Below are 26,502 nucleotides of genomic sequence, written 5' to 3'. Positions count from 1 at the left end.
GCCTCCGATGCGATCACGTGGCGAAACTGAAACCACGAAACGCGTTGACACGTACAGACACCGTAACGCGCCAAAGCCAGAGAGTTCTGTTTTTCACCGCAAGAAGGTAGCACAATCAAATTTCAAACACTTCTTGTTAGTCCCAGGAGGTGGCAGCACCTCCCAGGAAGCATGCATCGTTAATATGGCGCGAAATTTCAAACGGATGCTCGAAATCGTACCCGTACGGCAAAGACCTTGCGGGACGGAAAACCGCCACAGTACACGTACGGCAAAAACCCTCAAAGGGTTAAAACCGCCTGTGCAGCTCGTGTACTGGCCTATCGTACACGTGCACCAGGAGCACAAAAAAAGATCGGAACACAGCTGAACACCACCACCACGGAGCGCCATGGCGAAGTCGCAGAACAGCGAGAGCAGGGGAGTGTGGAGTACGTTTAGTGCTTTGTTCGCACGATGCCAAAACCAGCCAGAACGGCAAAGAGCAGGGAAGGAGTGTGGAGTGCATTTTGCGCTTTGTTCGCACGCCGCAATGTTTTTACGGCGCAAGGTTTGTTTTGTGTTCAGCAGGTGGCGCACTGCAAGCGCGCAATTTTTAAATTGTGAGCCGCAGCATTCCTGCTCACGTCTCCGGCTACTGCTGCGATTTCTTTTTCTTGGAATGCGTTTTTAGCATTTGTGTGCATACTGTAGCACGATATAAAGTCACTGCGATCGTCTACGGCATCAGAAACCATGCTGAGATAAAAACATATCCCCGCAGCATTTTTTATTCAAAGTGACAAAAAAGTAAATTCTCAAGAAGACAAGTGCGGGGAGGGTTCATTACGCGAGTGGGTTCATTATGCGAGTAGATACAGTACTTCCTCCTTTACCCTTTGGATGGTGTTGCATGTCCAGAAGCGCTCAGGGAGTGCCAATTTTTGAATTTGTATTCACCGGTAGTGTACTATCAATGGGAATACACACGGTCACGAAAGCGTTCAGGGACACTGGAGCGACTTTGTCAGTCTTCTGTCTTTGTTTGCATTGCAGACTGGGTAAAATAAACACTTCTCATCGTTCATCCAGTTGATAAAGCAGTATTTAACTTATAAAGCCTGAAAGCAGAGAAAATACCATGCAACATCTGCAACGGCCGCAACAACTAACAGCTGTTATGCGCATTCGAGACGCGATGTGACTGGACGATGTCCAAGATTAGAATTCCAACCCGTTTCGGTTTCGGTTCTGCAAAACAGGGGTTCTCAGGCATGTTGGTCTCAGGGAACCCTGCTAAGCTCCGTTAAGTGCCAAGGAACCCCCCCCTCCCCACCCCTTGTCGCCATTTTTCATTCCATTCATGCTACATTCACGTGCAATAAATTCAAAAGGAAGCAAGCTTGCTTGCTTTTGCATTTATTGCACGTGAGTGTCGACTTCACGCGAGCGTGTATGCTGGCGGCACCTATCTCCAAACACGAGATATGCTCACGGAGGTACAGTCGAACCCCGCTACAACGAACGCCGCTTCAACGAAATTTCCGCTTCAACGAAATATTTCCAATTCCCCGTCAGCTAGCCATAGAAGTCAATGCAACAAAGTCCTCGCCACAACAAACCAATTGTCAGGCTTGCTTTCGCTTCAACGAAATTTTCGATGATTCGGGCTAGGTTTGAACAATTATTTTACAATAAAATAAGCATAGCGCCAGCTATCTGTAACTTTTTATACATTCAGGACGCTTAGTTTCACCGAAAATGCGCGTTGCGACCACACCGCCACCCAAAACAAAACAAAAAATAACTCATAGGCGCACGCCATTGCTTGATGGTGATAACGATGTGGCTGGCCGTCTTTACACGAGGCGCAGGCCCGCTTCGCCAAGGCGGAGCCCCAGAGCTACAGCCAATCCGTATCCAGTTGAAATTGCATGAATGTGCTCCGCTGCTGGCGCGGTGCCGTCATGTATGCGTTGTGAGCAGCTGTCCTTGCCGTTTTCCTTCTACCATTCTTCATAGCCAAGAGCGAAAATCATGTTTGCGCGTTTGGTCTTGAAGCCTAGTCATCCTATCTTAGTCATGAGCGCGCAGTTGTGTTAAATGCAAGCGCGTCTAACCTGCCAAGGTCAGTAGCTGCCGTGCCCTGTCAGAGGATAAGATAACGGCACTGCTCCTGCCACAAGCGAGAGGGGGGCTTCCCACGGCCTAGCAGCTATCTGCAAGTAATCAGCTTGGTGGACACGCCTTGTTGTACAGCGATACGTTTTGCGCCTGCATATCTTCACCCCCCTCCGTAACGCGTTCTTTGGGTGGTGAAAAAACAGATAACCATTGGTATGTTTGTTATCCGAATAAACATGAGTTATTGCGCGTCACTCCTTTTTCTAAACATTGTATTATGCTGCCAATGTTGCGGAAACGCACGGGGCTATTTTTCTGGCCTTTCCGTGGTGTGTTGGGGCAGATTTCGCCTCAACGAATTTTCGCTTCAACGAAATTTTTCGCACGTCCCGTCAATTTTGTTGTAGCGGGATTCGACTGTAATATGAGGCCAAGATTCAAGTGCAATAGTTTAACCACGCGGCCTGTTTGCGAAGTCTGGCTGGCTACAAGCTGCTGACGGGATTTATTGCGCAGCTTGCGCCTTTGTGTTATGCACTGAGATGTGCTTACTGACACTCGGGCATAAGTAATGCAGGTTCCTTAGATCGATCGCACCTCCGGTTCGCCGCGAATCTAAGTTACTTGGCGAGTGTGGAAGGAGGGAAAATTTATCAGTGGCTCGGGAAACCCCAAAGAGGGGCCTGCGGAGCCCCTAGGTTCCGCAGAACCCACTTTGAGAAACCATGCTGTAAAACCATGTGCTTTGCGTACAAAGTTATCGTTATCATTCTCGATATCTCAGTAATCGTCATCAGGGCCGGATTAAGGTGGGGGCTACGGGGGCTGCAGCCCCGGGCCACCAGCTGTCAGGGGCCCCGCTCGACCATATGAAGAAAAACGTTCTTGAGTGCATTTGCTGCCCAAATCGAAAGTTGAAGGTAGAAGCTTCAACCTCACTTTCACACCGAAGCTGACGAATTCGTGATAGGTTATGGTTGATAACTTACGAGTCCATTTAAATTCAATTTAACTATTCCTCCTTCTCTTCCTTGTTTTCCCGAGGTTTCTGAGAAGATGTCTTGGACCAAAAGTCGCGGGTACACAGCTCGAGGGGCCTATAAGAAGCCACATACAAAAGGCCCCGAGCTCGGTTCCGGTCTTTTTCGGCACAGGTCGTTTCGATAGTCTTTTCGGTACATGGACCTCTCATTACCCGCACGTTTCGGCGCGCACACATTTCGGTATAAGCAAGGGTCAGGCATTCGAATAATGAAATGATTTCTGAAGAACATTGTGCCCTGTTCAAACCTGAGGGGCGTTAAATTCAATTATTGACAACTTAATCACTGCCCTATGGGCTCAGATATCTGGGTACACAGTGTCTTCTAGAAATTTCAGTGTATATCGCTTGACGAGGAAGTTCTCTGCGATGACCACCCGTTCCGCAACGCTAGTGGATTACTCGAATCGCATAAGGGTGATACCGACGATATTTCTCGCTGAAGTGATTCACTTCGTTTGCACTACCTGGAGTGTTGCACTTTTCAAGACACAATCGCGAGTGATCTTCTCAAAATGATAATGCAAATGATATTGTTTGCATTGCTGTTAGTTTATACCTAACTCTTCCTGAAACAAGCGACATTTTTATGGTAATCGTGCTGCGATAGGAAGGCTGCGTTGTGCCGCACGTCTGAGCTCCCTTCTCCCCACCCTTGAACCTTCTTCACAGGTGTCTCGTGTTCTGACAAAGGAGGTTGTATACAAACTTCCTTGGTTCTGACCACTGCGTGCTTTCTTGTCTGGGCGGGTAACGTACGGGATTTTGGCCCGTAAGCCGTGGCAGCTAACTGTTTGGCAGATTTTATGAGTGACATCTGCCTGCGCGTACTTTGCAACTTTGAGCCCTCCCATATATGCAGGTGGAGAACTTTAGGGGCATTGCAGTGACAACGAAATGCCAAGGTTCTGCTATAAAAGAGGGTCTTGGCTGAGATTTCGAGCTAGACAGCTTCCCATGAAACTTGGGGTCTTCACCGTTGATGCTAGGCTTGGAATTTATAAGCCCCCTAAGCGAGAGGCAGATTGAGGATGGCATCAGAAGTTAAGGATACAGCTGTGTTACGGGCAATTTGACGTATCTTGAGCCGGGAAAAGAGTCCCGGTCGTTCTCACTCGAGTGGTTTGTGTACACTCGGAGCATACGAAAGAGGAGAGTTGGGGTTTGATGCACTCAAGGGATCATCACCCACTTGGAGCTGGAGTCAAACTGCAGTTTTGAAGTTTTTCTTTCATTACGAATGTACTCAGCTTTGTTAACATGTATAGTTGTATATAAAGTTATATTATTCTTCATCATACCAACAACATCTCTAGTTCGTCACTCAGGCCACAATCTCCAAAATTTTCAGCACGATTACCATGCTGAGCCCCCTGCCAAATCACCCAGAGCCTTTCGATTTGGTTCCTGTTCGCCCCCACACTTCCGGGAAAAAAAAACTTTATTGGCTACAATTTGTAACAATAGATACGCCCTGTTGATTTTAAGCGTATAAGACAAACCTTAAAGGCTTAATTAAAAATGCTTCGTGTAAGTAAATACTCTTCTGAGCTACGTGTGTGCAGGCCGACGCGGCACTTTGATTAATTGTGAATTTGCGATGGATTTAAAGTCCCATCACAGATTGAAATACTATGGGGCCGTTTGCAAATCATTTACAACAAGTTTCGATTTAATTCCGACGCCGCAAAATTCATATTTGGTGCTACTACACTGGCGCCCAACTTTGAGCTGACTCGGTGTGGCACCTTCCTCACAACCACTGTTCCACGAAAAAAAAGAGTGTGCTCATAAGTTCTCTGCATCTACACCTGGTTTTTCCAATAATGAGCTGCAGGTAGAAGTCAAAGGATAACAACACCCAGTCATCGGATATTTATTTATTTAATACTGCAGGCTTGACAGCCCAAGCAGGAGTGGACAAGAAACGTACAATATACAAGAATACATGAGTCACAATTGTGTAAGGAATAACCAAAACAAAACCAAAAAAACAATTTATATATATCACTTCATTCAAGGACAGCGCTCAAATTGGTCCTGCTTTCCACCCGCTATTTACTATCTAGCTTTGTTTTCATGTTGCGGTACTTCTGGAGCTGTGGTGGTGGTTTCAATTAAACCTGTCTGTCCTGACAAAGTCTGAAACAGTTTCAGCATTGTTTCTTTGCTAAGGTGGCGCTGCAGTGCTGGAGTTTTTTGGTAATGGGCCATTTTGCTGCACGAGAGCTCCTGGGTGAAAGCTTTGCGAGCTTCGATTCAAGGGCGTAGTTTCTGCAAACAAGACTTCAATACAGCTCTGAATGTTACCAAGTGTTCACCCATTCCACCCCTGTATTGCTGTTTTGTTTTGTTTTTTAACTTCAAGCAGATTTATAGGCATAGTAGACTTGACCATGTGCCATAAAGTCGGTCGTTAAGAATGTTTTTGCATGGGGAGGATGTGTTGGCTTCGTAAATGTAAACCCGCCATATATCTTCCATAGCTCCATTCAAAATCAGCTTGAATCGGAAGAGCTGCTTCAGTGCAAGGAGTGGGCATTACAAGTACTAGCGTTTTTTTTTTTTCAACCCTCTTCTATTTTTGATGCGTTCTGGCAATGCTTATCCCCAGAATGTGTACTGTAAATGTTTTTACTGCGGATCTTTTTATTACATCTACATAGAGCCACATCTAAAGCTACATCGATATAAAGCTACTACTCTACCAAGTTTTGGGTGTCCGAATAAAAAGTTCGATTTTGCCCTCTTTTTTGCAAGCATTATTGCAGTCACATTTTGGAGCGCTTGATTGGAAGGAGCACTCAGATGACTACCAATGAATGCTAAATTAATATATTTAGCCATACAAAAGGGACTCTTTTTTAGACACCTAAAAGGTGGCCAATTTCCCCGGCGTCACGAAAGGGTTAAAGGGACGAACTACCGATTTTTGTCGCGTAAATGTTCTCTTGCTCATATGAAAGCCAGCATTTTACATAGCCCGGTGACCACAAGCAATTTCTAAACAAATTGGCAGAAATAATTTTAATTTGGCAGCAAACTTCCTGAAATCGGAAGGGTGGCGGTTCGCAGTGTCGAAACTTGACACTACAATATATGTCCCTGTCACGTGACCTGCAAACCTAGCAGCTACTGTAACTGCTGAAACGTTTATTTACGAATTGAAAACCTTTGAACACAAGTATTTGTACAAGGTTAACATGTATTTCTAAACATTATTTTGAAAATTTTAAAGACACGCCGCCCGCCGTTGCATGGTTGCTCTCAGTGTGGCTGACTGAGCCTCATGCCCAGAATCAACAGCAGCGTTCAGTAAACAGACCCAGTGAAGGAGCTTTGACGATTCTGCCTGAGTCAAGGGCGTTTGTTCTGCCAAAATATTTGACTTCAGTTTCCAAATACGCCAACGGCAGCTTACAAAAAAAAAAAAAAACGTGTCGCGCCTGGGGAGAATCGAACTTCCCGCCTCCACAACGTGAAGCCAGATCCTACCTATCGTCTATCCTAACAGATGGCGCATTGGTGCACAATAGATTGTTGCATTTAAAAAAACGCATAAACGAACAGGAAAACCTGCGATTCAAACTTTTTTTTTTTTAGATGTTGTTTTTCATTTCGCATGCAGACAAAAGCATGTTGCTGAGCTACTCTATGTCATGGTTGCCAGCATTATTTTTGGGAGGGACACATACGGCTCGTAAATTTTAAAAATTTTGATTTAAAAAGTTCTAGGGCGTTATCAGCAAAACCGTTTCTCGTCAAGGTGCTTTAAGTGATGCCCTTTCATTTGGGATAGAGAATATACACTCGACAAAAATCGGTTGTCTGTTCCTTTAAACTCCATTGATCAACTAAATAGTAGAGGCTGATTTTTACCGGAACGGGTGCAGATGGGTGTGGTGTCTTGCAGGCCAGTGCAGAGAGCCACTGGAGCTATATTGAAATTTCAAAAAAGAATGAACGTATGCTGCCTTGCTTGCACCAGTGGAGCCAGCGCAAGTAAAAATGAATAGCTCTAGTAATTGGTGCTGCGTGTTATGCTCGCGAAATGACCCTTTTCACCGCCGTCTTGTGTGTGGCCAGGAGCTGCTGTCTGCGCCCCAAGTGCCTCTGCCGCCGTCCGGCCATCAGCCGCTGGCCAACGGCCTGCCCACGGTGCTGGGCCAGAGCAAGCTGTTTCCCGTGAGCAACCACGCGCTGCTGGACGGCACCACTGCCTACCACCACCCGGCCGCCCAGCTGGTCGCCAAAGGTGAGGGGGTGGGGGGCACCGTTATCGTCATGTCATCATTAGCGTGGCTTTGTCCACTGCAGGACGAAGGCCTCTCCCGAAGATCTCCAGCCACGTCTATCGAGTGCTAGCTGCTTCCACTCTTTGCCCCCAAACTCCCATACTTCATCCCACGTCAAGTGTTTATGGACAAATCCTGTCACGTTTGTGGTCTGTAGCCAGCCACTCCATTAAAGGGACACTGAAGGGTGAACATAAGTTGGCCTGTATCGATAGAATATGGTGCCGAGAATCTAAATACAGTATTCTCGCAACTAGTAGTTGTTTAATAAGGCAGAAAACGCCAGAAACCTAAAAATAGGGGACGATGCCCTGCATGCTTTTAGGTACTACGGTTTGTGGCGTCACAAAAGTGGCAAACAGCGAGAGCTCATTGGAGAAGCATCTATAGATGTTTTTCTGAAATGAACAGTTGCTAGGTGGTTGAGCACGTTAAATAAACGTCAATCAAAGCTTTCCGTGAGCTCATTGTAAGGGTATTTTTCCAGGTTTTCGCGACTTGAGTTTGGAAGGGCGGCCCCCATGGGTAGTTTCTTATGGAGTATGTTGCGGCCTATGTGTGATGAGAGCCGCCCAGCCCAATAATATATAAAGGTCTTGCATCCATAAACGGCGCTTGTCTTGTGCAGAGAATTTTTGCACTTTTTCTTTTTTCTGTTCACCAAAATCAGCTGCTCGTTAGAATTGATGGCACATTATATTTGAGTAAATATGGTAATCTCCTCAATGCTGCACACTTTTGAGCATGAGCCCAAATCTCATTCATTGGTAGCTTGCCCTAGTAGTACCGCCCACTTTTTTTTTCCCCTCCAAAAAGCTGTTTGCAGCTCCTTTCTGCGCACATGTTTGTTTTTCCGTGATTTTCCTTTGATTTCAGTAATATTGTATTAGTGAAGGATGCGGAGTTTTTTGCCTTTATCCCGTGCTCCGCTCGCACATCTAATGCCTTTGAGCCCATTGTGAGTTGCTCGAGCTGCCTATGTGCCGCCGCTGTCTGCAGCATTCTTGAGCATCAGTAGGCGGGAGTTCCTGTAAGTTGTCGAAAGACTCCTTAAGGCACCCTGAAATAGAATTGTGGGGTTATGCAGTGAAGGACATCTGAGACAAGGATAAGCTCTTTCCGTGCAAGCTCGCAATTGCACCGCAAAGTTTGCCCTGCAGATATACCAGCTCTTTTGTTAACTTTTGTTCTCCTTGTCACCTTGTACGTCACAGGGCAGAATTGGTGCAGCTCGCACTGTTGGCGCGAGGCCGGAGAAACGGGGGAGCTGGGGGGGTCGACCTAGCTTCTTCCCGTTTGGCTCAGTTTTGCTAGGCTAGGCTTACTTCTGAAGGGTGAGGTGAAGTTTGGCGGGATTTTGCTAGGCCATTCCGGTCGGTCCACCACTGACACCGGGTTCCAGGAGTGAAGTTAGGTCAACCCATGGCTCCGCTGTTTCCCCAGCCTTGCGCCACTACTTCAAGCCGCGCTTTTTTTTCTTCCCCCGCTTCAGCCCTAGAAAGGCTATCACCTTTAAAATTATATAGTAAGGGGTTTGCATGCCCGTGTGCTCACACTCATGATGATGATTGACGATTGATGATTGCTATTGGTTTCCCCTTTGTAGCGGGGTGATGACGTGTCATCTTACCAAAAAAAAGCAAATATACCAATGTTTTACACTGTTTGTTTAGTACTAGCGCTGCTGTTAGGGCAGGCACAAAAAGCTTGTTACGCACAAAATACTTTTTTTTTTTCCCTGTTACAGGTGGTAGCTGTCCTAGGCAGTATTCCCCCCTCTCTGCTTTTCGTCCACCAGCAATCTAATCTTCTTTTTGTCGCCTCGACTGTTTTGAAGTTAACTTCCTCTGTGATACCCTTAAATCCTAGGGCTTCTGGAAGCCCAATATTCCCTTCAAGTAGATTTGGATGGATGCCCTCGCATTCCAGCACTATGTGCTGCATATTTTGTTTCTTTTCCGCGGACCACGCATACCCCATCATTTTGCGAATACTTCCCCCACGAAGCTCTTAGTTCGCAAGCAAACTACAAAAACAAAGCACTGCCCTGGGAATTACCGTAAAATCTTTCCTGTCTGCTGTCCGATTTCTCAGCCCTGTACATCTCTAACAATGTTTAAGCTTCCATTTTTTCTCTCCATTTATTCGTTTCTATCTGCTTTGCCTCTGTTTTGGTTACCTTGGCTGTTTTGGATTCTCCACGGTTCTTTCCGTATTTCATCGCTAGCCTTCAAGTCTTCAGTAACCACTGCGTGTCCACGCTTTTAAAGCATAGGTACCTAAAAACCTTAGCTGCCCACCTACATTGATCCATTGCTCTCAGCCTCCTTTCTCTCAAAACATTTTTTACTCTGCGCTTCTTGAACTTCAAATGACGCCCACCCCATATCTCCCTGCACTGCTTCGTTAGTTGTTTTTCCATGCGCTCCTAAGGCCAAACGGCCTACCGTTCTCTGGTTCACTTCAAGGCCTGATAGAACGTCTGATTTTAAGCAGAGTAGTACAGCATTCGCAAATGTGAGACACGGAACCATTACTCTTTTACACATTCCTCTCACTACTTCATATTTGTTCTACCCCCACAGAGATCTATGCTTCATTATAGCTGCGTTTCGCTTTCCCGTACCCTTAAGTAGTTATCTTCTTCGTTTATCCACACTCCCAAATATTTATATTGCTTCACTCTCAGTAATTCGCCATGCTGGATTGACACTGTGTCAGTGCTAGTGTCATTGAAAACCATTATTCCCAATTTTTCTGCGCTAAAATTTAACCCGAGGTCAGTGGCTTTCTGACCGCTAATATTTATGAGCCATCGCATATCGCTATGGTTATCGGCTAAAAGAACAATGTCGTCTGCGCATAACATATTAGAATATGTTGTTGTACCACTTCGCTTTGCAACATATGCGTTAGGTTGAGCCGTCATTGACTTTCTTTTGAGTTTCTTTTGTAACCCTGCCATGTAAAGCATAAACAGTATTAGGCTCAAAGGGCACCCCTGTTTCAGTCCTTGATGGGTGTTGACTGGCTGGGTGCATTTCTGCCCTTCCCATGTCAGGTGCACTCTGTTATCCTTATAGAGTGCGATAAGGAACTGTATTAACTCGTCATGTAATCCCTGGAGTTTCAGCATTTTACGTTATCATATGCCCCCTTAATTGTCCAAGAACGTAATTCATAATGGTCTATTCTGCAATGGTCTATTCTGCACTTTTGCAATTTCAATGCATTGTGTTATCACAAACAAATTATCATTCAATCGCCTGTCTTGTCTAAATCCATTCTGCAGTTCCCCAAATATTTCATTTTCTTCCATCCATGCTTGAATTTGTGATTTTATCGCCTGCATTACGAATCTATACACCACTGACGTTACTGTGAGTGGTCTGTATGAATCAATACTGGCTTTGTCTCCTCTGCCTTTGTATATTAAATTCATCCTACTTTCTAGCCAGTCCGCTGGTATTTGTTTGGTTTCTATCACCTTATCGCCCTCATAAACGATTCCTTACTTTTAGGTCCAAGCAGGTTTATCAGTTGCATTGGTATTCCGTCCGGGCCCACTGCTGTCTGGGGGAAACCTTTTGCTCTGATCTTTTCCAATCAAGGTCACTCAAACTTATACCCCTGCTACACTAGGGTCTAAATGTCATTTGAACCAAATGTCATTTGACTCAAATGCCAAGTTGTGCTGCTACACTAGGTTTTCAAATGCCATTTGGCTCAAATGACATTCGAGCCAAATGAGCACCGAGAGAGACATTTAAGATTTCAAATGCCATTTCCAGCACTCTCAGACGCAGCGTCTTCGATCGGCAATAAAAAATATAATACTTCTGTACGTAAAACAAACAAAATATTGTTGTTCGTGAAACTTTGTTCACTGTTTATTTACATCAACATCAACACTGTTTATTTACAATCAACATATTTAATTTTCAAACTCTCAAAACCAGTGGGTCAGTTGCAAAAAACACAAACAAAAACAACGCAAGGCAGCCATATTTAGAGTCAAAACTGGTGCCTCGGACTTTACTGCCTCGGACTGCTCCTGTTTGATTGTGGTATTAGTGTACGAAAATGGAACGGGGCAACAACAGCGCCACTACAGCACAGCGAACAGTTGTGAAAACTTTCAAATGCCATCGAAATTGTAGTGTAGCACGGCGGATTCTGAATGGCATTCGGAGCAACCCATTTGAGTTAAATGACATTTGGTTCAAATGGCATTTGGACCCTAGTGTAGCAGGGGTATTATTTCCCTTTCCGCAGTCTTCTGTGGTGCTGATGTTATCGGTGCAGGTTTCCCTACCACTATTGTCCTAAACTTCTCACTAATCACTCAATGAATATGCGCCAACGCGTGCTCTCCTTCTAAATGTTTCCCCTCTTCGTCAATCAGGAATTTTTGATGGTTTACGTTTTTTGAGCTTAGTGATTTTACATGGTTCCAAAACTTCTTGGATGCGCTTTTGCCCTTCCGTATTTCTGCTATTCATTGTTCGCTTTTCAGCTTGATCTTTGCTTGCAACATTTTCTGCACTTCTAGTTTTTTCCCCCAGTAGATATCCCACCAGTTCTTTTTACTTCTCTACGTTCTCTCGACGCCTTTCTTCGCTGGTGAATAGCCTTTTTTATTTCCTTATTCCACCAGCTTTTCGGCTTTGTCTTCCCTTTCCATCGGTTTCGTTGCTTTCATCTTACCCTTTTGAACGCAGTCATTTCGTCGTAATGTCAATTTTTGTCTGGGTCTTTATTGATTTCATCTTCCATCATATCAGCAATGATATTTAACTGTTCATTGTTCAAATTAGTTCCTCTGGTCGTACGGATTTCTAAATTTGTCCGGGTTGCGCCTCCAGAGTGCAAGGTAATCCACTCGTGGTCACTTCCTAAGCTGTCTGTTCCTTTTCCATCTATCCTCATTTCGCGCAACCTTTCGTATACTGTATCAGAGACTAGACTATAGTGTATGCTGGACTGTATGTTACCGCCTTCCCACGTTATTTGTCCATCACACTTGTTTTCTGTGTTTACTGTTACAAGCCAGTTTTCCTGACAGTTTTCCTCTCTAGAGAACCGTTGTGATCTGTGTATCCTTCCAAATCTTCTATGTGGGCATTCATATCTCCAACTAAGATTATTTAACCTGAATCTTTGAACTCGTTTGTATCTCTTCTCAAAGAGTTTACCATTTCCTCATTTTCCTCCCTAACTCTGCTGCCGGCCCACAGATACACCACTCCTAACCATGTATTTTTCCCCTCTATGGTGCCTCTAACCCATAGAGTCTCTTTACAGCTTTTATGCACTCTCTACCAGTCGGTCCCTTGTTTAGTAAGCATGCCAACACCTCCCCCTCTTTTCATTCCTGTGGCCCTATTGCATCCTTCCCAGACATAGTTGTCTATGACAGGTGGGACTTCTAGGTCTCGGAGGCGAGTTTCTGCTAAAGCGTACACGTTCATTTCTTCCCATTCAAGTTGGTTTTCAATTTCTACCCACTCATCAGGCTTCATAATTATGTAGCTGATTAAATATTTATTGCATTTGTTTCTCCCTTTTGCTTTCCGCTTACGGGGTCTATTTTTGTCTTTTATAAAATTGGTCGCTCTATTGTTTCCACGTTAATCGACTCTGTCTACATTCTCAGCTATGTCTGTAGGTTCTCAGGTTAGCTCTAGGCCTGGCTGCCTCCCAGCGTTGAGTGTGCATGTGTCCCTCACTTCCCCTTTGTCTCCTAGTTTGCCTTCCTTAGCTGCACGAGGCCCCCTAGAAAAGCTACCGCTCTCCCACCCAAGCGCCACCCTACCTTGTTTCCTAGCCTGGGGCTGAAGTGAATCCCGTCCCATTGAAAAGCTTGCCTATGTCCAATGCTGCCCACTACCCTTTTCACGTCTGTCACATCAAACCCGAGTTCCCTGCCGTGCCTCACGATCTCGCTGTTAGCAGCGAGTACTGCCCGTTCGGTGTGCACGGCCAGCTTTGTCACCTCCGGCACGGTGCAGACTGCAATGAGCACATTTGGGGCCGTCGCCCGCAGGCCCTTTACCCCCGTCGCTATCTCCTGGCCAAGTTTTACCTCCTCTCCCTTTAGAACATCGTTAAACACCGTGGCAATCACGACAAGGTTTCTAGCTTTACTAGACAAGGCCAGCTGCCCCTTCGCTGGAGTCATCACCGTCTGCGTCGTTTGAGCGGGGAAGCACCCCACCTTCACACGCTTATCCTACCCTTTCCACTATGGCAGCGCTGCTCCTCTTCATGTTATGCTGTATTCGAGTGGACTCCGTGTTCGGGTGGTCGAAATCGAGCGCTCGACGTATGTTCGGTTGGTCGTCTCAGAGCATCGTCCTCCACTCCGAGCGCCTCCGACTGCTCTGACTCCGAAGTGGGAGCGCCGTCAAAATCTGGAGGCGATCGGGTCACGTGACCCCGGCCGCCACGGCTCGCCCGGCTAGCCCATACTCGCCTGCCCAGTCGGTGGCATTCGCTGAGGTCTAGCCAGCTGTTTGTTGTGGGAGTATTTTGACGTTTTTGGTTCTCGGGCTACTACTGAAGGCATCTCCGCATCATGTCGAAACGGAGACACCTATCGAGTGTAGGGTAACCGTCTCCGCTGCTTCTGCAGCTCGAGATCGATGCCGAGGAGGACAGCAGCTCAGACGACGACGACAACTCGCACGCTTACATGACAAAGTTCGCCGAACTGTTCGCCGCACCGCTTCTTGTGTTCAAAGTGCAGGAATACATTCACAACTTCGGCTTGGAGCTAACGCAACCGATCTGGATACCGCCATTTGTTGTAGCACCTTGGCCGGCCTGGCTGTTTGCAGTTGCCGTGTTGGCCGCGCCGCGACGCCACGGTCACGTGCTGCTCCAAGATTGGGTACGCGTTCGGTTCGGGAGCGGTGACTCTTGCTCGGATTGGGGGAAGCGGCGCATCGGCGGACTCTGAGTCGGGGGATCAGAGCGATTACCCGAATGCAGCATTATAATCTCCCACATTTATTACCACGCTATCTGCCAAGCAGGCGCAATTACCACGCTCAAGCAGGCGCGAAAGCTGGCTTCACTGTTCTAATACCCTATCCGTGGTGGTGCACACTTTGCAGGCAGCACGTCTTTCTTTTTTTTTTTTTTTTTTTTCTAACGCCACTGACTCAAGCTCAAGCTTAAACAGCTCCGTTGTTAAAACAAGCATTGTTTTTGTCATCGTTTTCCTGACACAGAAAAGGGCTGGCGCTCTAAAGAAGAAATGCTTATGTATAAACCTTCATTGGGCAAAGGGGTGACCATGGAAGGGGTTGCTTGATAGGGGGGTGCATGGCTCCTCTAGGCAGGCCCTATACTGTACGGGCTGTGCCCAAGGAGAGTAAATGGAAGAACTCATTGTGTCGTAGCAGGGTCTCTATAGCAGGAGCCGAGTGCATGCAGTGCTGACGCTGCATAACCTGGCAGGTGAGCATGACGGCACGTATGTAAAACAGATGTGCAGGCCAGCCGCGGGCACGTCCGGTTCTGGGGAAGCTGTGTCAAGAAGTGTGGCCAGTCTGCCTGTTGAAAAGAATTTGCGCCAATAGACATACAGACGAAAGCTAAGTTAGAAACGCTAATATGATGTGGCTGTAAAGAATTGGTGGATGAGTGGTCCCGGGTGAAGCCATCAACCCTTTGCCTTCAGTGCATGTAAGTGGACTTAACAAAGCCCCAGGGAATTGTTTCCATTGTTCATGTGAAAGCAACATTATCCACCAAGGCCGCAATGAAGTGGAGTGGGTTATCGAAGGCTAGCTTTTGCAAGAAGAACGAGGGTGTGCGTGTTGTGTTTATGCTCCCTGCAGGTGTTCTCTCTCTCTCTCCCTCTGTAGTACAGAGGGTTCACCTCAGTGGTTTGCATGTGTTGGCACTGTCATCACAGGATGCGCAGCTCCCTACATTATCATTTCTTGTAGCCATGTTGAGGAGGAGGCGTAGCTGTGTTGTCTCTGCTGCCCTTGTAATAGGATGCAGAGCCCATCGTGTTGTCAATTCTGCTAGCCATTGCAGCGACCTGATTCTCTTATTGATTGGCCTTCAGTAGGCTAAGAGGCCACACACATGTAACGCACTCACGCCTGCTAACTGGATCTTCAAGACCCCTGTGTAGCGGGTGTGGGAAGGGCCTATCTGTAGTCCACATCCTGATCACATGCAAGGCACTTGACAGAACACAACACGAACTCAACAGATGACGCATTCCACTGCACCCATCATACTTTTTTAGCCAACAAACCGATGTGTTCTAGTCAACGTGTTCTTACGTTTTCAGGTGAGATGAAATTTCTGCAGCTCTTGTTATATCACGCGTAATCATCCTGGCCCCGTTCACTTGTCATCTGCATTGTCTTGTTTCGTCTCACTGTTTTACTCGCAGGTTTTAGTATTTACGCTTGTATCACTTATTAAATAACTTGTTCTTTGGTGCTCTTTGCCCATGTTGGCCTTGCACCATTAAACATCTACCATCATCATCATGTCTTATCTTGCTTTTTGTTTTTATAGCTGATACCAGAATGAAAGCCAAGTCGTGCAGGCTGGCTTTCTTTGTGGCTTCAACTCGTTGCAAGTGCCTCGTTGTTTCTAGCCACGTGGCGAGGTTGAAGGCCAACAGCAAGCGTTGCGTTCTGTCTCCGCAGGAGCGCGAAACGGGTCGAGGTCGCACCCCGGCCGTGCCGTGCTGCCCGACACGACCTCGGCCGTGGTTGCCGCGGCCGGCGGCGTTGCGGCGGCCGCGTCTCTGCCGGCTTCGGTGGCCAAGCAGCAGCTCTACCAGCAGGTGCTAGCCGGCCAGGTGCAGGCCCAGTTGGTGCCGGGCGCGCTCAAGCTTCCCCTGCTGCTGCCCAACGACGAGCGCCGGCACAGGCCGCAGCAGGCCCAGCTCAAAGTGCCCGGGGGATCACTGCCCACCTGAGGGGAGCCGCTTCCTTCCTCCCCTCTCCCTCTCTCTCCTCTGTCCCACGCGGCTGTGGACGTGCGTGTAAATAAGAGACGCAGAAGACGTGCCAGTGACGCGTGCGCGACTGCAATTGCTGCACGTGCAGCGGTGGTGTGGAGAAGAAAAGCGCAGTCTCTCCAGACTCCACCGTGTACCTTGTTTGGCGTTGCCGCGAGCGGATTTCCCGAAAGTGCCGAAGGGTGGTTGTGTGTGTCTGCGTGTGGGGGGTGTGGCGTCGCCGCTTGGAAGTTTTGGTCCCCGTTCTTCGCTGCCCGTTGGCTCTGCCAGCCAGCCTTTCCGCGGGCAGCGCCAAGAGAGGCTTCCTCAGCGACGCGTCCTTCGGGAAGGAGGTTGGACATTGCACTTGTGTGTTGGGGAACAACGGCAGCCAGGCGTTCCAGCGTCCGCGTCCAGCGACTGATTGACTTGGCACCGGTTCGCTGCCGGTTTGTGCGCAGTAATCGGCGTAGTTTCTTCTGGTGGTTGTGGTGTGGCGTCGCCCAAATGTGTCGAAAACGTCTCGGCACCGCATGGCACGGAGTTCTCGCGACAGATGCGTGTTTCCTGCATTGCCAAGCAGGGAGATGCGTCGCCTGTTCACACCTTTGCTTGCCTTGCTGCGGGGTCTGTGTTGCTTGGGGTGGGGGGATGCGTGTAATGGGGTCTTTGAGGTTGCTTCGGGGTTTCTCATGTGTGTGTTGCATTGTTTTTCGGGGTTCTTTCGCGTTTGCTTTCCTGTCCCATTTGTGTTGACTCCTGTGTTTGTGTGGAGGGTAAAAGCGATTGTAGATCTTTTTCAGGGATTTTAAACACAGTTGTTAGTGGATTCTCACTTGCTCTTTTTTTTTTTTTGGTAATGCGGATTGATTACAAGGGTTTAAAAACTCGTGGTTTTCTTTTCCCATTTTTGTTAATTACATGGTGGAAATTCATAGGACTGATGAATTAGTATTATGGAGTCTGCCCGGCATTTGGTGTTTGTCAACAAAAGTAGGACATTTTCCGCCATTTTCGGCCTTGCTGAACTGTTTCAGTGGCCTTTGTTTCAAGTCTGGATAAAGGGTGTTTTTTTTTCTTTGTCTTTTCATAGTTGTGAGTCAGCAGGAATATTCATTAGAGATGGGGGAACACAACTAAGCCAATGTGGAAAGCAGTGTTGAGAGACCAGGAACTGGAAAGTCCGTGGGCTTGTGCCTTGTTCAATGCAGCTTTTGGCTACTAAAATCTCTTGGAACATACACGGGTTAGACAAAAGTTGATTCCTTGCTGCATTTGCTCTACTATATCCATTGTACCTGACTTGGAACAAGTAGGTATTCATAATAAAAGTAGCACACCTGCTACGGAGAGGTCTTTTTGCACTTTAGGAGTAGATTTCAGTCTGGTTTTGTAGTTGCAGGCAACTGTTTCAAAGCATGCCAGGGTGGTCGGTATGTAGTGAACGCGGCTGGTACAAATAAGTTCATTGGAATAATAAGGAAGGAAGTCACGGTTGGGACTGCGATTACTTCATTCAAGTGCACTTGCATTGAAAGGACACTAAGGACCACAGCTTCAACTTGAAAAGAACAAAAGGGTGCCACTGCGGGATAAACTTTGAGGTGCCACAAATTAACGGCAGCTTTTAAATGCTAGCTGAAGGAGTCTAGAGTAATAAAATACACAATTGTGAGCAAAAAAGGAGCATCGCGAAAGTTTCGGTGATATATAAAGGAGTCTAGAGTATTCAAATACACAATTGTGAGCAAAAAAGGAGCATCGCGAAAGTTTCGGTGATATATGAAGGAGTCTAGAGTAATAAAATACACAATTGTGAGCAAAAAAGGAGCATCGCGAAAGTTTCGGTGATATATGAAGGAGTCTAGAGTATTAAAATACACAATTGTGAACAAAAAAGGAGCATCACGAAAGTTTCGGTGATATATTTTGGTGCACCTAGAGTGCCTGGTGGGTTTTCATGCAGTTTGTTGTGGCTTGCTCCATATGAAACAACACAAAATAAAATGTTTTGCATTGCATGTTAAAAAGAAATTGGAGAAATGGAAGGCAAATTTTCAATTCACGGAGGTCAATTTGAGTGGGAGAGCAACTAGGTTCAACCTGAATTATGTTAGACCTACCCCTTCCATTGTATGCTCTGTCAGTGCTCCGGCGTTCTACTGCCCGTCTAAATCATGCGGCTAAAGAAACTCTATAATCGGATCTCTCACAAATGAAACCCAAGTGGCCTTTAGTGTCTTTTCAACAATCGTTTTCAAACCCAGGGCACTTTTTTCTGTTGTACAAAGCACAGGTGACCTTTCAAGCTGCCTGAGCAAGCGTTTCCAAAATCTGCTTAACTCCTATCCGTACCTTGTCCTGTGTCTTTCAGCGTATTCTATTTATGTGCCTCGTTACGTACGGCTCGCATATTTAACTCGGTGCGTGCTTTTGTTTTTTCTTTTTTTCCAACCGCGCCCTTTGTTTTGAGTGTAGTAGACTTTGACGACCATCATCACACAAATCGCGATCACCACACCTGTTGCTGCCACCATGGGGCGGCGTCTGTACAGTAGTAGCTGAAATGTGAAACTGCTACCTGTGATGCGGGGGTAGCGCATGCCAACTCTGACCATGTTGTGTGCTGTACATTGTAAGGAGAAGACTGTGCGACCGCTCGTCGTAGTGTGCGTGTGTAAATATGTACATAGAGACCTAGCTCAAACGGCCCAAGACGTATAATTGGCTAGTCGGTCTTCTCTTCGTCCCGGAAGTGTCGGTGGCACGCCGACGACTGTTTGCTCATTTCGTTCCACATTGTTTCGTTTGTTCTTCTTTGTTCATTTGTTTGTTTGGTTGCTCTTGCGATGCAAGTTCCACATTGTTTCGTTTGTTCTTCTTTGTTCATTTGTTTGTTTGGTTGCTCTTGCGATGCAAGTTTTTTTTTTTTTTTTTTTTTTTTTTCTCCCACGCCACGCCATGCTGCGAGATGCTTGCTTGAACCGGTAACAATAATCATGGCGTCGCGACGGCTTTTTCTCTCTCGCCCAATCATCGGCCATTAAGTTACCGCCGCAATGCCGGCCAGGGCAGCCCTCCCGTTGGCACCAAGTGTACTCTACCTCCTGTAAAGATAAACATAGGGTTTTTGAAGTGTACAGAAGTTGATAGATCGCGTATTATAAATTCTGCCTTACAGACTAACGTACGGTGGACTTGCATCTCCGCGGAGGCGGGTCATGGTGGTATTTCCCTAGGATTCTCAAAGAACGGTTGATTGAAGTGCGTGTGTGTGGATGTGTGCTACTCTTTCGGAATTTTTCATTATTTACCCCCCATCCCCCTCAATGTTGTTGTTGCTGGAGTTTGTTGTTATTTGTGACGCTGTTCATGGAGGGGAGGACGCACACCTAAGACTTTAATGCCTTGAGTATTTGCATCAGCAATGAGGAAAGAAGCCGTCTCGGTTAAAAGTAATTCGTTTCTGTGGACGCTGTCACACTCACCCCCCTCCCACCCCCTCTCCACTCACCTATTCTAATGTATGTATGCATGTGTGAAAGCTCGGAAGTATGAAAAAATGTTTAAGCGGGGCAACTAGATCATGTCATCAGTATGTTTTCTTTTTCTTTGTCAATGTTGTGTGACTGTTTGTTGTAGCAGCGCGACACGTTGTTCCCAATTCATTGTTTCAGTCTTCTTAATGTAGTCTGTTATTGTGAATGCAAAGATTGGCATGCAAGTTGGAGCGCAAACAGTGGTGTGGCTCCAAGCCATGCTTCTATACTCACCATTGGGGGTAGCCACTTGTACAGCTCTCAGTGTGTTCTACAACCTAAAATTTAGTACGAAATTTTTGCGTTTGTGAACGCCGCAAATGGCAAAGTTCATCTTCAAGTGAAGAGATTAGAAATCACTTGGCCACAAAAGACATCATAAAAGTTGGATTTTCTCGGAATTTAGTTTGCACGGTCAGAGCTAATCTGTCTGTACTGACACCTGCATAAATACCTACCCCTGATTTCTCTTAGAGCAGGCTTCATCCTTTCATGTATTGAGCCTAAACTTGCCACTTCACAGTAAGAGAGAGAGAGAGCGGTGTGTTTGTTTTTTGAAGTGTTAACATTCCAAAGTTTGCTCTGGGATGCAGGGGGGTTGTTGTTGGGGGTATGCCAAAGCTGCTGCTTGCCGAGCAATGCAGCGACGAGGGTTGTTAGAAGAGAGCGACGTTGTTTTGTGCGGAGAGGGAGTTTGTGGGGGGATGCCAGCGAACAAGCTTTCGGCCATCATTGGGACCTAGCCACAAATGGAGGTTGCGGTGGGGTGAACGATGTCATTGCCTCTTCGGTGATCATGTGAGCGGGGAAGCGATCTTACGAACGTGCATTTTGAGTGCTTGGGCTGTGATTGTGTCTACATGTGTCGGAGAACGCTTTTTTTTTTATTACTGTTTTTTGCTGTGATAAATGTGGAGAACAAGGAAGCAGTGTGAAAATGTTTTGAAAACTGCTTTTTTTGTGTGTGTGTGTGTGTGTCTGGTACGAACGGCGCATAATTTTGTACTGCAGAAAGGCGGGAGAATCACTGCAGCGGCCTCACTTTTGATACAGAGCCTGTGAAATGTAGTGTATTTATTAGGGCTACCACGCCGCTGCGTTCTTATGCAAGTTTCTGGGGCTGGTGGCGCGACGTGCGTCACCAAGCCATGCACACACACGCGCGCACTCTAAGAATGTGGAGGAGAATCAGCTCCCCCCCCCCCTTTTTTTTCCCCACGCGTTATCCATGTGACGCAGCATTTTCTAGTCATCATATTGGGAACGGCTGTCCGGAAATTTGTGTCCGCATCTCTGCACAATGTTATCTTCCGTGATAAGCCCGACGGTTTCTTTTTTTTCTTTTTTTTTTTTTTCTTTTTTGCGACGAGTGATTTCCGCTTTTTAAAAAAAAGCTACCTCGTCGTGCGAGCAAAACGTGGTGAAAGAGTGAGTGCCGATGTGTGCGTGAAAGAAAAAAGTCCTGTTGCATTTAGAGCAAACAAACGATGGTGCGTCTGTTGACCCCTTTCTTCCCCCCTCCAACTGTTAAAAAGCCTCCCATGAGCTATTAGTCCAGCGTACACTGTCGTTCATTTCAAACAACGAACATCGATCAACATTTCCTCTGTCCCTCTCGCGTCATTGAGGTTCTGTGGGTATTTCGTTGGCCGCGCGCGCCGTGATGAGCGTTGTTGAAAGTGCAGTGTGTAATATAGAACACTTGGTAACACAGACACACATGGCCTTTTGTATATGCTGTACATATAAATAAAAAGCTATTTATCTATATATGCCTACAACAAACATCTCCGTGTTCGGCTCTTTCCTGCGCAAGCTTTCTGCCGCGGCGTCGGGTCAGGCAGAAGAAGCACATTGTTTGGGGGGAAAAGGGCGATCACAATTGTTTTAATTTTTGTTGCAGTGCAGTTGCTTGGGTTCAAAACCAGCCCATTGGATTTCCAATGAAGAAATATCCTCAGATGTTCCTGGAAAAGGGGGTACCTTTACTTTAGAAGCCAGAAAATCCTTTTGTACCCCAGGCCCGAGAGATCTATTTGCTTCTATGCGGCTGTTTTCGGCGCACAAGAATGTTGCGGTATTAATAACTGAGACGAGATTTCGAAATAGCGCTATGAAATAGCACTTGCTGAAGTCAGCAGGACTGGCCGAAGATAGCGCTAACACAGTGGAATGGCACTTAAATTCTCTTGGAAAAAATAAAACTTAAATCAGATTTGTTGCCTTATGTGTTACAGGAGTGGTAAGTGCAGTATCCGGGATGTCTGCAGTTCTTATTGCTGCGAAATTGTCAAATGCTGAAAGGATGCAACATCTGCAAGATCATGTTCTTTCACACATCTTTGGGCGGCTGATGGTAGTAGATGGTGGGAGTGGCATTTAAGGCAGCACATTATGGTGGAGAAGATATGAAACTTTATGCTGCCCGAGAGCCGCATTGCTTAGTCACTAGTGACTGACTTAAGTCGGTCGGTCGTGAGGAAACTGCCCTTAGACTTTTCAACTGCGCAGTTTGTTTCTTTTGAATGCCCACTTTATGACTGCCAATGTTGTGTGTCTTCTGCTCCCTTAAGAATTGGATTTTGTGATGGTGTAAAACATTTCAGTTTTCGCGAGTTAAGTGTACGGTCGCAAATTGCGAGTGCTAGATTTTAGGACTCCGTCAGATCAAAGCTTAGGGCTTGAGGAGGAATGGGCAGCTATAGAGGATCGATAGAGGCCTCGCTGTCTTTGGCGGTGCTGTGGCAAACAAGCGCACAAGGCTTAGCCACCTTTCATTTCCCAAAGTGTTCCTTTGAAAGAACGTTGTTCACCTGAGGTCTTTTTGGCGGGTCATGGGAAGTGTAAAACAGCAACAAAAAGGTGCCTGTGCATTCGGGTCCACTTTAGATCATCTTTTAGGCATAAATCATCCATACAATACCACACCAAACACCTCAAATCTGCTGCTGTACCAAGGGAGCTACCGTTGGGAGTTTTGATGAAATTCTGTTACACCAGACCAGTTCCGGAATTCAACCTTGGCTAAGCATTGCATGCGAACATTAGCTAAACGAAGTCGTCAAGTTATAATCCGGTGAGAGTTTTCCTCCCAAATGCTGAAGGGTGCTGAGACCTGCTCAGACCTACCTGCACTTTGTCTACTCTACAATTAAGTTTTCAATTTGCCACAGTTGTTTACACAATCAGTGCCTTATAATCTACACAAAAGAAGAGTGTGAAAGCGTAATTACCAAGTGCAATTTTAATTATCAAAATTTTAAATTTTCCTACGCCTTTAAAACTCCCGAGTATTTCAAATCGCTGAATTTGCAAAAATTAGGGCCACACAAAAAATACCACAGGTTTTCCAGCAGTCGAAGGCAAGTGCTGCTCAGCACGCCTGTTCATCTCGTAAACCATCGCATCATAAACTGTCGTAAGCCATACACAGACTGTTGTTGCTGTTGCACATACTGAAGTTGCATGTCCACTGATGATATCATCCTTCTTTCTTTGCGTCTTATCCCTCTCCCTGTTTCTATCTCTAAGAGCTGCTAAGAGCCCTAGCCAGCCACATAGCTCCCGTAAACCTACATTTAGGCTTAGCGTTGGGCAGCCCTAACGGTAGCACAACAATATACCAAGCAATGTAAAGCTCGTACATCAAGCTGTGGGTACCAGTTTAGGACATCATAACGTCAGGCCGCCGCATACCCGTGTATGCAAGGATAGCTCGTGTGTTGCATTTGGCTTGATGATACATGAAACAAACCTATTCGACTGAACAAAATTTGTGACCTCAAATATGTGTTTTATAATAAGTGCGAACCTGTAAAAATTTCACCTAAGAGTATGCATCCTTCGAATTTTATTAGGATTAATGCAGAACTGATATGTAATAGCCTCACAGCAACCATTCCAAGTTGCTTTATCGAATGCCATTTTATTGGAGATTTTCGTTTGATCGAATGCGCATTTATTGTAACGCACATAGCTACATTTATGGCTGCATTCTACCAAAATTAAGGTTTTTGCTTTCATACTAGTATTTTTGTTGATAGTCCACAGATTCTCACATTTCATTGCGTCACCATGCATTATTCAAAAAGCTACGAATATATGTTTGCATTTTTCTTGTCTTAATTTCTTCCTTCTGCTCTGTTGCTTTCGATTTATTTTATTGTATTAGGAATTTTCCCCCTGGTTATTTATGTTCTGGCTTTTAGTAATCCCAGGCAACTAAACGCAGAGTGTCATAGCAGAAACTGGAGGAGACAAATGCTAGCTTTCCAGCCAGCTTTCCGATGTTAGGCACACCAGCATTGAAAAGTGCTGCACAGATCTATCTGTGCGACAGAGGTGACAACTCATACAGAATGTTTGAAATCCACCTTTCACACAACTCCTTTTTTAGGTGCGAAGTACCTTGGACCGCACAATGTTCGTCCGCGTCTGTCCGCATAGCACTTACAATCGCAAAAAATCACACAGGCACCGGCAGGATTCGAGCCTGTGTCTGGTAGACCAGACAAAGTTAGTGTCAGTCGTCTACGACCGTGTTAGTACCCGAAAGTCAAACGGCTTACTCCCTCGCCTGTAACGGTGCGGAGTACCTTAGGACCTCCCAATGTCCGTCCGCGTCCATCCGTGCGCACACCACCATCAAGTGAAATTTGATTTGAGCCGTGAGTTGCAGTTTCAGTTAGGGAATAATCAAGGTGCAACTCCCGGCTCAAATCGAATGACGGTCGGGGCGCAAATCGGATGTCAATCGGGGCGCAACTTGGATGTCATTTCGAGTCCCCGTACTCCGCACCCTCGCCATCATCCACGGAGTGGAGATGCTGCCATTTTTTTTATAAAATGGCCCAGGAGAAGATGGATCAAGGTGCCAAATGAGGAATGCTCAGTTTTTCCCCTTTACCCCACACTGGTGAAACCTTATATACTCCGCACATCAACATGTATATTTCTCACCTCTCCCGTAGATGTTATATATATGAGTGAATATATATTATATATATGAATATAATAATATATATTCTGTATTAGCATAATACATGAATATATGATCTGAATATATACATTATATGAGCAGTCCTCCATGGAAACTCTGCAGTCCTCAAGCAAGGTGAAGCAAGCCGTCTTTCCTAGCGCAAAGCACACACTGCTATCCGTCCCTGGCCAGTCCACTATGTAGGTGGCTCCTAGGTGTGGGTACGAGATTACGGAGCCTGGGACAGTTTTAAGGCAAGGGCCTTAAGTACCTCCCTCTTCGAAAGACCACTGTCGATGATTTTTGTCTTCTTTGGAAATTTCCGCCACGGCAAAAAGTGAATGAATAATAAAAAACGCGATCCGGTGGGATTAGAACCCGAAGGTGCACGGCAGCAGCCAGAGGCACAACACCTGTGCTGTAAAACTTGTGCCATATAAAACCCTGCAGTAGCGTTTCCATTTTACTGCAAGCGGTCCGTCAAGTGGCTAAGATGCCTCCTTTGGAAGCCATTAGTTATATTCCTCTGTGCCCAGAAATGAGTTCATCACTGGTGAAAGTGCAACACTTTTGATTCACAGAAAATTCTCATCGCCACTGCCATTCCTAGACTGGCCAAAGAGCAGAACATAAACAGTCATTGTCACTATCGTCATTGCCACAAGGCATAAGAAAGTTGAAAACGTTGTCTTGTATGTGTGGCTGGCAAGCATGAAGGTCAGAGGCATGAAAACGAAAAACCACTTCGAGGCAATTCCACACAGGTTTCTGCAGTCCTCCAAAAGATTGTGATGAGCACACTGGGATTCCTTATTAACTAGACAAAGGTTGGATTGTTGCTTATGAAGGAGGGGGCACATGTGGAGGAGGGGGCACATGCGGGGTGGCTCCTCCGATATTAAGCGGAAGCATTTCTTCCCGCCAGGTTGTCAAGACTCGTAGCACTGGCAGTGGTGCCACTCCTAACATGCAATGTTTCTGTTCCACAGGTTCTAACTCCACGCCTTGGGCCAGTTTGCATTGTCTAGTGTGAGGCAGCAGCCAACAATATGCACAGTGCCTCTTTCACCGGTTCTCTTTACCTACTCAGCCTATATTAACCTCAAAATAAATATGGTTTAAAACTGGAAATGCGTTCCTTTTCTTTTGGTTTTCCTCCTCAGGGCACCCTTTCGTAAAGTACATCAAACGATGCGACATTCCATTTCAAAGTCAGTGCAGGCAGAGCACTTCCCGTACACCTAGCGCCATCTAGTGGTTCGTTAGCTTTGAACACTGAAGCAGTTTTCTTGATAAATTGCTAAAACGAGCTTGTTGCTTGGCCTGTGGTCTAGTGGGTGGTGTCGCAGTATAGGCGCAAGTACCAAATTTGAGCCCCTGTCGGTGTACCCTTTTTTTATTTCAGGAATTTTTTAAATCAGAAAAATTCTCACTTTTATCAGTTATATGCATTCGTTTCGTTAATAAGTGTGGTTAAGGTCTCCTAGGTCAATTTAGGTGTGGAGAGGAGCTTACCACCATGTGTAATTAAAGTTCCACATCGCACCAGAAGTGCCTCGCCCGCGGTG

General features: G+C 46.2%; 1 protein-coding gene across 2 annotated transcripts in view; it reads left to right on the top strand.

The window, feature by feature from the left end:
- LOC144152949 (uncharacterized) overlaps positions 1–19,269 on the top strand; it is a 40,896-nt gene extending 21,627 nt beyond the window's left edge. The window contains exons 12-14 of one of the 2 annotated variants that reach the window (XR_013319254.1): positions 7,232–7,400; positions 16,122–18,070; positions 18,288–19,269. Coding sequence is in view for 1 of the 2 variants with exons in the window: in XM_077684537.1 (XP_077540663.1) it covers positions 7,232–7,400; positions 16,122–16,396 (444 nt within the window). In the remaining variant the exon portion in view is untranslated. Of the gene's footprint in view, positions 1–7,231; positions 7,401–16,121 lie in introns of both variants that reach the window. The other variant, XM_077684537.1, reaches the window with a different exon arrangement.
- Positions 19,270–26,502: the final 7,233 nt, after the last annotated feature.

This window comes from Haemaphysalis longicornis, unplaced genomic scaffold (assembly GCF_048455015.1).
Source record: "Haemaphysalis longicornis isolate Haplotype H1 unplaced genomic scaffold, Haemaphysalis longicornis Haplotype H1 scaffold_9, whole genome shotgun sequence".
NCBI classification, from domain to species: domain Eukaryota; kingdom Metazoa; phylum Arthropoda; class Arachnida; order Ixodida; family Ixodidae; genus Haemaphysalis; species Haemaphysalis longicornis.
The sequence above is the reverse complement of the archived record's forward strand: the minus strand, read 5'-3'. Positions and strand labels throughout refer to the sequence as shown.